The sequence below is a fragment of the Amblyomma mixtum genome, chromosome 10 (assembly GCF_055824585.1).
Source record: "Amblyomma mixtum isolate Tamu chromosome 10, ASM5582458v1, whole genome shotgun sequence".
NCBI lineage: Eukaryota > Metazoa > Arthropoda > Arachnida > Ixodida > Ixodidae > Amblyomma > Amblyomma mixtum.
This window is the reverse complement of record NC_143021.1, coordinates 176,847,461-176,861,552: the sequence shown is the minus strand read 5'-3', so window position 1 is coordinate 176,861,552 and position 14,092 is coordinate 176,847,461. Positions and strand designations below refer to the sequence as shown.

General features: G+C 49.3%; 1 protein-coding gene across 1 annotated transcript; it reads left to right on the top strand.

Moving 5' to 3' along the window:
* The first annotated feature begins 4,229 nt into the window (after positions 1–4,229).
* LOC149327840 (proteasome subunit alpha type-3-like) lies at positions 4,230–10,760 on the top strand. Its single transcript, XM_089563806.1, has 2 exons — positions 4,230–4,625; positions 10,238–10,760. The coding sequence occupies exons 1-2, from the start codon at positions 4,365–4,367 to the stop codon at positions 10,742–10,744; spliced, it is 768 nt and encodes a 255-aa protein (XP_089419932.1). The 5' UTR covers positions 4,230–4,364; the 3' UTR covers positions 10,745–10,760.
* Positions 10,761–14,092: the final 3,332 nt, after the last annotated feature.

Here is a 14,092-nt window from a genome sequence, read left to right as displayed (position 1 = left end):
AGGCTCCAAGCCTCTCAAGTTTCCCAGAAGTCAGCCTACGACCGCCGTCACCAGGCCGTCGAATATACCCCAGGATCACTCGTCCTTCTTTGGACGCCCTCTCGCAGCGTCGGTCTCTCCGAGAAGCTCCTTTCGCACTACCGTGGCCCTTACCGTGTCGTGCGCCGTGTTACCGACGTGAACTATGAAATTGCTCCCCTTGAAACCTCGCCCTCGTCATCTGGCGCCACCACCGACATCGTCCACGTCTGTCGCCTTAAACCTTACCACGACGCTCATACGTCGCCGCCCTAACGCCGAGACGGCGTTTCAGCAGCCGGGGGTCCTGATGCGGGTAGACGACGACGACAAAGAGTGATGGCACGAGTGGGAAGAGTAGAAGACGACAACGAAGTTCGGACTGTGTTCTCGGTGCCGCTCGCAGCTGTTCTTGTCTATTTGTAAATATCTGTAAATATATTCTTTCCCGCAACAATATGTACGGGTGGCCTTCGTGCATCTTAGCAAAAATGTACGATAAAACGGGAAAAAAAAAACGAGAGACACGAAGACTGGAACAAATTCATCATAGGATGGTGGTGAAAAATTAACAAGAAATACTTCACGGCGTCCACATTCACAGCAGTCCACAGCAACGCTGCTTTAATGCACCGTGTAGTTAGGTTAAATCCAGAAAGCTTAGGAAAGTCATTTTGTACTGCTGCGCGTTTCTTGCGGTTCCCGTGAGGGGTGGTGGTGGTGAAAACATAAAGTACGAATGAACAGGAGGTATGTTTGGATCAGCCCGTAAGGGACCGATCCTTACAAACACTAGGTGGAGGTCCCTAGTATGGGACCCCAGTGACGGTTGCCGCCGCCCGGGCGCGCCCGACTAAGGCTTGTTGGGCCTGTAAGTCGTGGCATCCGAGCAGGGTCGCCTCCCAGTCCTCCCGGGTTGGGTCGGGGATGGGGGGAATGGCGGGGTTGGAGGGGCAGGCCCACACCATGTGATAGGTGTCAGAAGACACTGCACTACAGTGTGGGCAGCTTCCGCTAAAGGAGGGGTCAAAATGTTTTAGCGCTGCCGGGCACAGCAATGTATTGGTGAGAAGGCGGAGAAGGAGCCGCTCATCCGCCTTCTTCAGGCCTTTACATGGGCTAGGGTAAAGGCGATGACAATTTTGATAATATGTTGTAATATCTTTGAATGTATAGACCGGATTAAAATCGGTTTCCTGATCGGGTGGGGAGGAGAAAACAGCCCGGTGAGAGAGCGCGCGGGCGGCTGCGTCTGCTGCCTCGTTTCCTGCCAACCCCTGATGAGCAGGGGCTCATATGAGGTAACGGTGTGCGGGGTCCGTATCCCTTATGCAATTTTGGTATATTCGATAGGCTAGGAAGGGAGTGCAGCCTTGTTCGACGTTCCGACAGGCCCCTCGCGAGTCGGTGATTGTGTATTTTGAATTGTGAGGGAAAAGGATCTCCCGAGAGTCCCGTTAAGTCAGGCATAGACGACGCAGATTTTCGTGCATTTTATTTATTTCGTGGGTCCTTGTACTTGGCACATTCGGGCAAGTTCCATCCTTGTTCTGATTCAACTTGGCACAGTGGAAAATGGGGATGGAACGGGTCATACTTTGCGTAGCGAGGCGAGAATGTGCATTTGCAGGTAATGACGATTACGATGTTGATGCCCGCATTCCTGCTTTGCACACTTGCAGCCTCTGGCGGAGCGATGGTGCAGCCACCTAAAACCCATCTCACAGCCAAAAGCAGTGAATTAAGAAAAAATTGGCAGTGACTTAGCACGGCTATGCCAGGATATACGTAGCGAAAGGTAAGGCATAGCTTGATTAGCCTTGGTTAATCTTGATTGCAAGTCCAGGTTAGTCTGGTTGTCTAGTTTTGTTGTTTCAACCCTCCGCCATGTTATCAGGCATGCGACACAGCTGGACACAGCGAGCGGAGGCGAGCGCAACGACGAGGCAAGCGGTGTGACGTCATACCAAACGGGGGCGGCGGCTCCGCGTCGTTTCCGCGTCCTCGAGGCGAGGCCGATAGAACGTAACATAGAGATAATATGGATTCCAGCGCACGAGTCTATTGCCGGAAATGAGGCTGGACACGAGCTTGCCCGAGCTCTCTATCACCGGGCGACAGTGGAGCAGCCCTCTTGCATAGACAGGAAAGCTTGATTTCATACCATGAGATCACGGAACATTATATTTTATTTATTTATTATTAGTAACTCAAATGCCCCTTGGTGTGGGGCATTTGAGGGATGGGCATAATGTTCAAGTGAAGAGTGGTTCAATGGCAGTCTTGAAGGAATGTGGGCCGGAGTGGTGCACAGCGTCGACAGGCAGTTTGTTCCGGTCCCGAGCGGTCTGAACAAAAAACGAACGAAGATGGGCCGTGGTCTGTGCTGGGGGCGGATAGACGGCTTTAGGATGGCTGGTGCGACTTGATTGTCGATGAACTGGTAAGATTGCTGAAATATCGAATGGCGTATGGTAGACCTTGTGAAAAACACACAGCCTGAAGATGCAGCGTCGCTTTTCAAGATTAGTAAGATTAGCCCGCGATTTGAGTGTAGTGACACTGGAATGATAGGAGTAGTCTCAGAAAATAAACCTGGCAGCGCGATTTTGTACCGCTTCGAGGGTGTTAGAAAGATTAGCTTGATGGGGATCCCAGACTGAGCATGCGTATTCTATTTTAGGTCCGATAAATGTAAGATAAGTAAGTGCTGAGCAGGAGGGTTTATCGGCCGCCCGACCGTTCCCTCGAAAACGAGGAGGCAATTGCGTGGAGAAGATTACAAGGGGGAAATTATGTAAGCCCCTCTGGGTATACATAACAATCTCGAAAGAGGAGAAAGACCAATATTGCATAATTTGCGGGCACTCTCGACCACGTAGTATGGGAATGTGCTGACAGCCCGGGCGCCGAACAAAAGATAGAAGATGGGAGAGGACTGGGAGGACCTTGCTGTGGAGCGAGGACCCCGCTCAACAGCAACAAGCCATCCGCCTGGCGGCTGAGGCTGAGTCCTGCGTGCCGGGGGGTCCAAAAAGGAGTTTAATTTCGGTGGAAATAAAAGTTTTCATGATGATGACGGCGGCTCCGCGGCGAGGCGCGCGGTTGTGACGTCATGCCAGATGGCGCGGCGAGCGCGCGGCGTCTGCCAGCTGCGGCGGTTGCTAGGCAATAGTTCTAAGTCGGTCTCTGTGCCTCCTCGGAGCACCGCCACTGCGAAATCGCAAGTTCGTGGCCAATGTAGCTTTCGATGCAAAAATTCAGGGGGCACTTTGGCTCTCTAAAGTGCTGCAAGGCGAAAGCGTTTTCTGGATACTGTTTGTTTTTATTTACTTTATTTTTCATATATTTTTTTGTTTTTTGCTCCTTTTCTTAATTTTATTATTTCTTTATTTTTATTTTCACATCTTATTTTTATTTTCACATCTTATTTTTATTTTGTTTTTATTTTTGTTTATTTTCTTATTTTTACTTTTTATTTTCTTTTTGTTGGCTTTACTCTTTTTATTTTATTTATGAAGCCATGCATTCACTAGATGCGCCTTTATTCATGCTAGAACCTTGAGCCTTTTAAGCAGTGACGCCGAAAGGCGGACGAATCTGCCGACGCGTCTGTCGACACTCCTGCCGACGCGTCTGCTAACGACAGTATGAGGCATTAAAGGCTTTCGCTGCAAAAATTACACGACTGTACTTGTCTGCTTATGAGCAGAAACGCGAAAGCCTTTTCTTGTCCTCTCTTTCTCCCTCCAATTTTTTCTTTTTGGTCTTGTTTAAATATTTATTATCGTTATTTTTAGTTTTTTTTAGTTTTATACTTTTTGTGGTTTTCATTTTTCTTGCACTGCTTATTTCATTTTAACTTTTCTGCCAACAAATGACTATTTAGCCATTTTAGCCACTGTATGGATTGCTATGTGGCTAGTGTTGGATTGCTATGGATATGTCTCCTTGGACGAACGCCACCGATGAGCCAAGGAATGCTTTCGCATTCAAAACCGATTATCTTTTAATAGGACGGTCAGCAGTGTCAAAAGGCAAAAAATTCATTTGGAACGCAGAAAATTCATTGGACGCTTAAACCTTGTTTCTACAGAAAGATTCGCCTTAACAACAGCTATGACATTCGCACATCAACGTTTAAAATCCTTCAAATTATTTGTTTCTTCCTAGCACGATATTTACTCCAAGCAAAATTTTCTAGCGTTCAAGACATCCTCCAACCGCTCCAACCCAGTGCCACTGACATCAATCCTGATTGTCCAAGAAAGGCATAGAAACGCGCCTTTGGTTCGCGAGCTCTTCCGAACTGCTTTTGTGCGACATCGCGCTAATAACGAGTGAGCATGAGTTCGATTGGCACGGGATACGACCTTTCGGCGTCGCAGTTCTCGCCGGACGGGCGCGTGTTCCAGGTGGAGTATGCGCAGAAAGCCATCGAGAACAGCGGCACGGCCGTGGCCCTGCGGGGCCGGGACGGAGTAGTCTTCGCCGTGGAGAAACTCGTAACCTCCAAGCTGTTCGAGCCCGGAGCCAACCGACGTATCTTCACCATTGACAACCACATCGGAGCCGCCGTTGCGGGACTTCTCGCCGACGCCAAGCAGGTGAGCAGGATCAGTCACAATCGCGGCTGCGCGGAGTGGCTGGGTTAGGCATGGCACTGTTTGATTTGCTATAATATGCTAGGCTATTCTATGCTATGGTATGCCACGGTATGATTTGCTATGGCATGCTGTGCTATGTTATGGTGTGCTATGCTATGGTACGGTATGGTACGCTGTGCTATGGCACGCTATGCTAAGGCATGGCTTAGTACGGTATGGTGTGGTATGTGGTATGGTGTATGGTGTATGGTATGGTATGGCATGGCATGACATGGCATGTTATGGTATGGTAGATATGGTGCATGGTGTGGTGTGGTAAGGTATGGTATGGTTTGGTTTGGTTTATGGGGTTCAACGTCCCAAAGCGACTCAGGCTATGAGAGACGCCGTAGTGGAGGGCTCCGGAAATGTAGACCACCAGGCGTGATGTGATGTGGTATATGGGGCTGAGCGTAAATTTGTCTTTGAGGAAAGGATATGGCGCAGTATCTGTCTCACGTATGTCGGTGGACACCCGAACCGCGCCGTTAGGGAAGGGAAGAAGGTGGGAGTGAAAGAAGAGAGAAAGAGGTGCCGTAGTGGAGAATAATTTCGACTACCTGGGGATCTTTAACGTGACATCGCACAGCACACGGGTGCCTTTTAGCGTTTCGCCTCCATCGAAACGCGGCCGTCGCGGCCGGGTTCGAACCCGGGTACTCCGGCTGGGTAGACGAGCGCCTTAACCACTGATCCACCGCGGCGGGGAGCGTTGAGCGTCCTGAAGCTGCACGTGGGCCATGTGAAATGTGGTGGTGGACGGCTCTGGAATAAACTGAACCACCTCGGTTTATTAAACGTGCTCGGACACCGCACAACACAGGGGTGTTTTCAACCTTACCAGGATTTAGGCCGGGAATAGAACCAGGGCTTTTGGCGTTACAGACGGAGACGCTTCCACTCCACCACGATGGCTCGAAGTTTGAACATGAATAAAGGCGCGTCTAGTGAATGCATGGGTTTCTTAGAAACGTATCTTTTGAGAGGCCACCTACTGCGATCCATTTGTCCAACGGGCAAGACGTCGCGCCAAACGGGAGCTGGCGTTCCGTGGACTCCGCTGCAACGGGCCGTCGAGTTTATGAACGTTCGTTGTCAGTTGGGCCGCACGCGCAGTCCTAAGTCGCTGCCAAACGCTCCAGAGTGCCTCTCGTGCGCTGTGTGCGCGCATGTGTAAGGGTTATGAATATTTAAAGAAAACGCGCGATACCACTCTTGCACTGCATGGACACTCGGGGCAGTGTTCTATGTTCACTTCTGTCTACACCAGTTGGTTCGAGCCTCGAATGTGGAGGGGGCGGCTTCATGGCGACAGATGATGTATATCTCCTGTTCGTTTATCAGCGCTGAAGCTGCTTTAGTCTTGGTAGTAATGATTGTAATGCAGAAGTAAATACGGTGGCTGAGTGGTTACGGCGCTCGGACGCTGACCCAAAAGACGCGGGTTCGATCCTGGCCGCGGCGGTCGAATTTCTATGGCGGCGAAATTCTAGAGGCCCGTGTACTGTGCGATGTCAGTGCACGTTAAAGAACCTTAGGCGGTCAAAATTTGCAGAGCCTTTCACTACGGCGTCCCTCACAGCCTGATTCGCTTTGGGACGTTAAGCCCCCAAAACCAAACCACACCAAATCACCAGCATATTCCAACAGCCGTTTGGATAGTCGGCCGTCATCATGTGTGGCAATCACAGACATTTCCCGCCTAATGCGGTCAACGAAGCGTGTTCATCACGAGGCACACATGACCCACTTTCGGCAAATACACAATAAATATTGAGGAGGAGGAGGAGAGGAGGGGGGGGGGGGGTACCTATACCCCGGGGGTACCCCGGTACCTATAAGCGCGATTCAGGCGTCCACTGACCCAGGGAGCCAGTTATGCGCACTTCCTTTCCTTAAAATGATGCCTCAACGCTGTCAGTGCCAACGCAGCAGCGCTCATCTGTCACTACCTCCACGTAGCTTAAAGCACGAATGAGGTGTCCACTGTTCCAAGAGGGCAGGATGTATGAATGGAAACAACTTTATTACACATAAAAAAAATTACCGACGATTACGTTACTTCCTAATGCGAAATTTGAGCGCAGCAAATAAGCTGTTTCACCTTTTGGATAGATTGAGGCAAAGAAATCGAGCAACACATGTATGCGCTATCACAGAATTTTTTTTTTATTTTTCACACGTATTCGCAATTTCGGCTCGGGCGGTGCACATATACAGATCCGCCGCCACCGATCTGGCTCTCTGATTGCCACCGCACAGGGGTTGCATTGGAGGAGGAGCGAAGAAAGGAATTAAGTTCGAGCCGGCGCTTTGACAACCGGAGACTCGCAGGAAGAGGGGGGAGGGGGGCGGCGTGTACACCCAGCGGCAAACGATGGGGGCAGAAGCGCGCGCAGCAAGCGGACAACACGATAAAGGGAGGAGGGAAGAGATAGCAGCGACTGACTGATGCCGCTGACGCCGATAGCGCTGGGGGGATGAAAGGGGGGCGGAGCTGGTTACGAGGCCGACGCCGACGACGACGCGAAACCCAGGAACGGACGCCAAAGAGCTGCGCTCTAAAATTGGTGGGGGCTTAGCTTCGGTTAAGCCTGGTAGGTTGCGAAAGCAAAAGCGCAGCGCCTCTAACTGAAAGAACGCAGTGCGCCACGTCTACAGATCACGCGTGGCTACCGGCCGCCGCTGCGCGACAACTCAAAGCGTCTTCGGTAATTTTTTTATATTTTGTTTTTGACGTTGTTGCGACTTAGAGAAAGAAAACAATCTACAGCTGGTATGACGTCACAGCGGCAGTATCGCCACAGGTGCGCGGCGCGGCGTATCTGCAGCCGTGCTATCTGAAGGAGCGAGTTGGTCGCCCATATTCACTCTGCTAAAGGTCAAACTTAACTGCGGCCGGGTCACGCGAAGGCTAGAAAGTGCGAGTAGTATTGCTTTCGCAATAATAGCCCGCCAGTGTCGTGTGCCAGAAAGCTACGGCTTCTCGACCATCCTCACTTCTATCGGAGACGGGAAGGAGCTTTGACAACGCCAAAATGTGCCTCGTTCAGTCTTTCTCCGTCCGCGTCACAGACGCAGCGCTGATGAACCTCCAAGGCATTCGGCATATCTGTTCGAATAACGACACGCACAAGTGCGACAAGACCGCATCCACCGGCCGGACCAACGACGAAGTGCATCCCGCCATCGACATCAGCATCGGCGCTCGGACCAACGATGAAGTGGATCCCGCCCTCGACATCAGCATCGGCGCTCGCAGCAACTAGGAAATGAAATGTACAGGAGAATGCAGTGCCAACCGGCCAAGGCGGCCATGTTGGCAACCTCGGCGCTTCCATCAAGAGTGCTTCGAGTCGCAGACGGCTTCGTCAACGACACAGTCGGATCCCTTCGGCGTATGCAACGCCACGAGTATGACCAGCCCCATGGGCGTCTCCTTATTGAAGTCTAGCCACAAAATGTGGATAGACTTCAATAAGGAGACGCCCGGGGGCCACCTGGCACGAATGTAAACAGCGAAGCGCGACGCAAACCATATGTAATTACTACGGAACAAACGGGTCCCGAGCGACCTCCGCACCCTTACCTGCTAGTTCAACAAAAACCTCGCGTGCACACGGACCCAGTTTCCAATAGTGCAGCCAATCCATGCCGACCAATCGGAGCGAGGCTCTGATATTTTTGTGATTGTTTTGAGATTGTGATCGTTCAGCTCCGTCGCCATCCAGAAATTGCAAGCCGCCACTGCTCCCTACCCTCAGCGGGTCAGTCACTACCCCAGGAAACATCTGCAGAAATTCATCTACGTGGCCTTCATCGGAACCATCGACATCGACTGCATGTGCCTCATAAACGCCGACAACGACTTACACTCCACTATGGCGAGGTCAACGGGGACAGGAAGCTCACGGACAGGTTTCACGGGCTCGACAACCTGTTTTCGACCCACTACCACCACAGAAGCGTGCCACGAACAACTTGACCAATCGCATTCTATCACCATCACGATACTCAACGACAGCTCCTTATCGACACATAGAGAGGACCTCGTACACGACCACGTTATCATTAAAACATCGTTGAAACGTAGATGCAGCTGGCCGATCCAAAGTAAATCATCGGGTGCCGCTTCGACAGAGAACGCTCAATCAGCTCTCCTAAGAGTGTCGCCATCATCTCCACTGCATAAGTGCCTTCTCCGCCAGCCCAGTCGACTTCGTTCGCAGCAAAAGCCTGCAAGGGCTTGAAGTGTGCGCAGAGTGGCTCTAAAGCGGTATATTCTCCCTTTAGCTGTGTACTATCGGGGACAAAAGTGGTATACTCAACGCGGCGGGAGCCGGAGAAACGGAAAACTGCGGCATTTTGGCCAGCTATAGCACGAAACATTTATACGAGCCAAGTGACATGCCTGCTGATAATAAAGGTCATGCATTGGCTGTCTCTATCCCAGATGCCGTCTGTAGATGGCATTGCAACGCAGTTTTCTGTTGCTCCGGCTCCCGCCGCGTGGTGTATACCACTTTTGTCCCCGATAGTACATGCTTCATAACGCTTCGCAGGAAAACATTCTCATATTCGTTAAGGCCGCTCTCGCCTTCGCCAATCGTAATCCTTGGTAATTTGGCGGTGAAGAAACAAGCGGTTCGTCATCGACATCGCGTCCGAGAACCTGGTGTTACACACGAACCCTACACAGTGGACGACATCCCGCAACACCTGTGTCGATCTGGTGTTTAGCCGGCTGTGCAGCGTGGAGACCATTACGAATATTACGACCATAGTGCGGACATCATACTCAGATATGATGAGTGCGTTTTCCACACCCAACTAGCCAGTACACACACGGTGAATCAGAAGACGCGTGCTGGATTATTTTTTTTAACTTACCTTAAATGCAAATGGATGTAAATTCCGGCTTTGGAAGTCGTTGGTTTCGGTTCGAGTCTAGGGCTGGTCTTGGCGTCAACTTCGCTGCGATTGTGAGACGCTGTTCTACGAATTTTGCTGAGGAGGCATGCTAAAGCCCCTCACGCTTGAAAACTGCGAAGGAGAAAAGGACAGTGCAGCCCGTGATGAAAAGGGAAAATAGCAGTATTGAAGAAAAGACACACGTGAGTTGGTCTCAATAGAAATATATAATAGTTGGGGTTAGGCAGGACATATAATGCCTAGAACCCATAACTTGTGGAGTTGGAGTGACGGAAGGTACCAAAGGCCCGAAAATACATTGGGTCGCAATTAAGAGCATCAAGTGATAGATCAGATTGAATGTCATCAGCATATGTGGCGTTGTTGAGCCTGGTACAAGGCTGGGGAATAATAGGAGACCACTGGGAGGGGGTTCTGTCCTTGTAGTGGACTCAACCCTAAATGATACTGTGTCTCTAGAGACTTTTCTTCGGTCCTACTAGATATATTGTACCTGCAGCGAACTTGATTGATGCAGGGGCATGAGCCATGTTTTGAAGAATGCGCCATTAGGAAGACTGCTACTTGTTACCTTACCACAGTTGACTGCACTGTTAATCGGGAAATAAAAGAGGACTGACGCACACATTTCCTCTGCGCAGGTGGTGGAGACAGCCCGAGTGGAAGCGTCCAACTACCGCTCCGAGTACGGTTCGGCGATCCCACTGCGGTACCTCAAAGACCGCGTCGCTCTCTACATGCACGCATACACCCTGTACAGTTCCGTGCGCCCCTTCGGGTCCAGCGTGCTCTTCGGCACCTACGATCACCGCGACGGAGCGCAGCTGTACTGCATCGACCCGTCGGGCACATCGTGGGGCTACTACGGGTGCGCCATCGGCAAGGCGAGCCAGGCTGCCAAGACCGAGATGGAGAAGCTCACCGTCAAGGACCAGGACTGCAGGCAGCTCATCAAGGAGGCGGCGCGGATCGTCTACGTTGTCCACGACGAGATCAAGGACAAGAACTTCGAGCTCGAGCTCAGCTGGGTCTGCAAGGAGTCCGACGGAAAACACGAGTTTGTACCCGGGGATATCTTCCATGAGGCGGAGTCGCATGCCAAGACTGCGGTCGCCGAAGAAGAGTCAGATTCGGATGACAACATGTGAAAGATTCCTGACGGGTGGGGGGGATCATGGCAATAAACGTCTCGGCCAGGAGACTACAAAATCCGCTTTCAAGGTCGTTTGTGTGCAACCAGACGCTATAGCTACGGATAGTCTTAACATTTAGTTGCATCTACGGCACGGTAGATTGGTCGGTGTAGAAGGGCAGCAAATGCTTTTATTGCCAATGTCGCTCCTTTTTTGGTTAATTTTGTCATAGGATTTAGCATTTAGCACTGATTTATTAATAATCGCCCTTTGAATGAATGAATGAATGAATGAATGAATGAATGAATGAATGAATGAATGAATGAATGAATGAATGAATGAATGAATGAATGAATGAATGAATGAATGAATGAATGTTGGTTTGCTTTATGGGGTTTTAACGTCCCAAAGCGGCTCAGAGCATGAGGGTCGCCGTAATGAAGGGCTCTGAAAATTTCGACTACCTGGGGTGCTTTAACGTGCACTGACAGGCGCCTCTAGGTTTTCGCCTCCATCGAAATTCGACCGCCTCGACCGGGGTCGAACCCGCGTCGTCCGGGTCAGCAGCCGATACACCGTAACAACTGAGCCACCGTGGCGGCAAGAATGAGTTCTAATTTAGGCAAAATGAGGCCTGTGGTCATGGTTGGGGGAGGATGAAGTATAGGAACCATTAGACATCAGATAAGTTCCAGTTCATATATCTCTACAATGCTGAAATAGGGTATGAGTAACACACTAAGTGGGGTGAGAAGCCCACCTCACACTGCTTGTATAAGGCCACTTCGCCTACCATTAACCGCAACGTCCCCTTTAATATTTTCAATAAGGATTTCAATTAGAACGCGAGGTACAATCATGGACAAAAGTCTTGGGCAAAACAAATTACTTCAGCGTTGTTCTGATTTGAGCACCTCTGCCGGCTCTTTACTTGAGTAGTATCGTCTGCTTGAATGCGGTGAACAATTTACCTCTTGCCCAGCTGCACAAAACGTGCCCGATGCGGGCCCGGTCGGGGCCCGTGTTCGGGTTCAGTAAAGCGATAATTAAGCGGCGATTCAGTCTGAGTACTGTGCAGTGTTCTAATTTGAGACTTGGTCGGGTTATATCCCTGTCAAGCACGCAATTAAGTGCGCTTAAAGGGCAACTGCAGCACTTTTTTGAGAATTCCACAATATTCAAGGATTCAAATCTATGTAGGCTGTAGGTAAAGCATACGAAGTGTTTTTGCACTAGCATTTAAAATAGTGACGTAATCGACGATTGAATTTTGCGCTTCTCCTCTATGCACCATAGGAATGCAGGAAAACAGCGTGACTCACTGAAGGTATGATTTCAGATTACCGCTGCCCGGATATTAATCGGCGATTACCTCACTATTTCAAGTGGTAGCCCAAAAAGACTTCGCATGTTTTACCTGCAAGTTTCACACATTCGACCCTCTTAAGCTCGATTTCTAAAACCTATGCAGTTTCCCTTTGAGGAAAGTGTCAGTCGCTATTAGTGCGCTCTGCCAAAGCTAAACGTCGTAAGTAAATCGACGTTACTCGCACAGGAGTTCACTGCGGTTATAGAGCGCTCACAGAACACGTTTGGTGGCCGAGTGCGTTGCTTCACCAGCAGCAGTTTCAATGGTACAAAATGTAATATATAAAAAACATCCTTCATGAGTTTATGTTTTATGTTGTAACACTGATTTTTTTTCTTATAGCAACAATCGACACATTAAAATGAAAAGAGATCAGATTCAGCTCCTCTGTACGCCGCCATGATGTTTGTTGTCGAAAATTTTGGATAAGCTAGGAACTCATATTGGGCAGTCTTGGCTTATAATACCCTGATAATATAAAAATAGTTTTGCTGTTAAAAAATTATGCGTTTGTTTTTATTTGCGTTATTGCGACAAAAAAATACATATACTGAGAAATTTTTGCTTTCTCCTCTACTTTTTCAAAGATCCGCTCCTTATCTAAATATTTGTTACTTCGAATGACACTCATCTTCCCCGTTCATGGGCAGCATTCTCGGACAAAGATTTTGAAAACTGGAGAATTGTAGGACACTGTCATGGAAATATTGAAGGTAATGGTTCATTATTCTGATGTGTAGCAAAATCGTTCTGTGTGTTTCCATCGATCTCAACGAGCAGTTAAGATTGCTTCGGAAAACCAGTGGAGAACGCTTTTGTCGATAGCACAAACGATAACAGAAAAAAAAATGCAAGACTGCCATCGGGTGATCTGCGGGTATACTGAATGTTATTCTGAAGTCTTACATTATATGAAAAAATTGCTTTCACAAACGGTTTGCCGCTCAAAATTCTTTTTGTTCAGAATTGTTGGGTATGAGCACCGCGTAGCCTAAAGTGCCGCTTAAAGTGCCGAAGCCCACTCTTCGTAAATGCATATAACTTGCGTGCTTTACAGGGCTCTCTTCAGAACCATTTAAGAAAACGGACATTTGTGAGCTGTTATACTAGACGCAGTGCTACTTGTCAGTTGCAATTTAAATGACCCTTCCGCAGCGGGCATACCGAGAGGCGTAGTTTTTGCGCGTTCTTTTTTTTTTCGTTTGCAGTGCTCGGTGAGACTAGTCAACATGGGTCAGCACATGGGGTTCGCCTGCGCCCGGTGTATATATAGTTTAATTCATTATTTCATAACGGTGGCTGTGGCGTCACATGTTGGTTTGTGATCACGCGACACTAGCAAAAAATTGCGAGTACACTTTGGCAGCTAAAGTGTTGAGAGGCGAAAGCCGAGGACACTATGCCGTGACGACTTCCGGTAGATGTGATGTCACACCGTTCCATTGGCTATATCGACGTCCGCGCTATTTCGACATTCTTGCCCATAATTAATTAGCTAATTAATCTACAGTCATCACACTTGGCTTCTAGGTTCATTTTCGCCGCCTCTGTCTGGAGCAACCTTTCGTTTTCTTCTATCTTTTTTAGTTCCTGAGTTAAACGCGTGTGACACGCTTTGTTAACAGACGACAGTATGAGCCATTAAAGGCTTCCACCATGATAACTCCAACGTCATAGCTGTTTGCTTACCGACTGTCACTCCAACTCCTCAGTGCTCCAGCGAATTCGAACGATAAAGAAGTGACTATATTGAATTTTTTATATGTCTCACTTGATTTGAAGACAACTACTAACGCCCCCTATAGGCTACAGAAAGCGCTAATTTTCGCGCGCAATCGTCTCAATAACAAGAGCGTTTATCACGACGCTCGCGCATGGTGAGGCGGAACTGCCCATGACAGTGCAACGATTTCACTCCATTCCATCTCGGTCCTCGTCTCAGGCACAGACAAAGCCGCCATCCCGTTAACGCTGCTATCAGCCACTTATAGCGA

What these genes read in the sequence shown, in the direction of transcription:
- LOC149327840 (XM_089563806.1), top strand. Translation starts at nt 4,365, where the DNA reads ATGAGTTCGATTGGCACGGGATACGACCTTTCGGCGTCGCAGTTCTCG. An exon ending in TTCTCGCCGACGCCAAGCAG is followed by an intron (nt 4,626 to 10,237) that starts GTGAGCAGGATC and finishes TCCTCTGCGCAG; the next exon opens with GTGGTGGAGACAGCCCGAGT.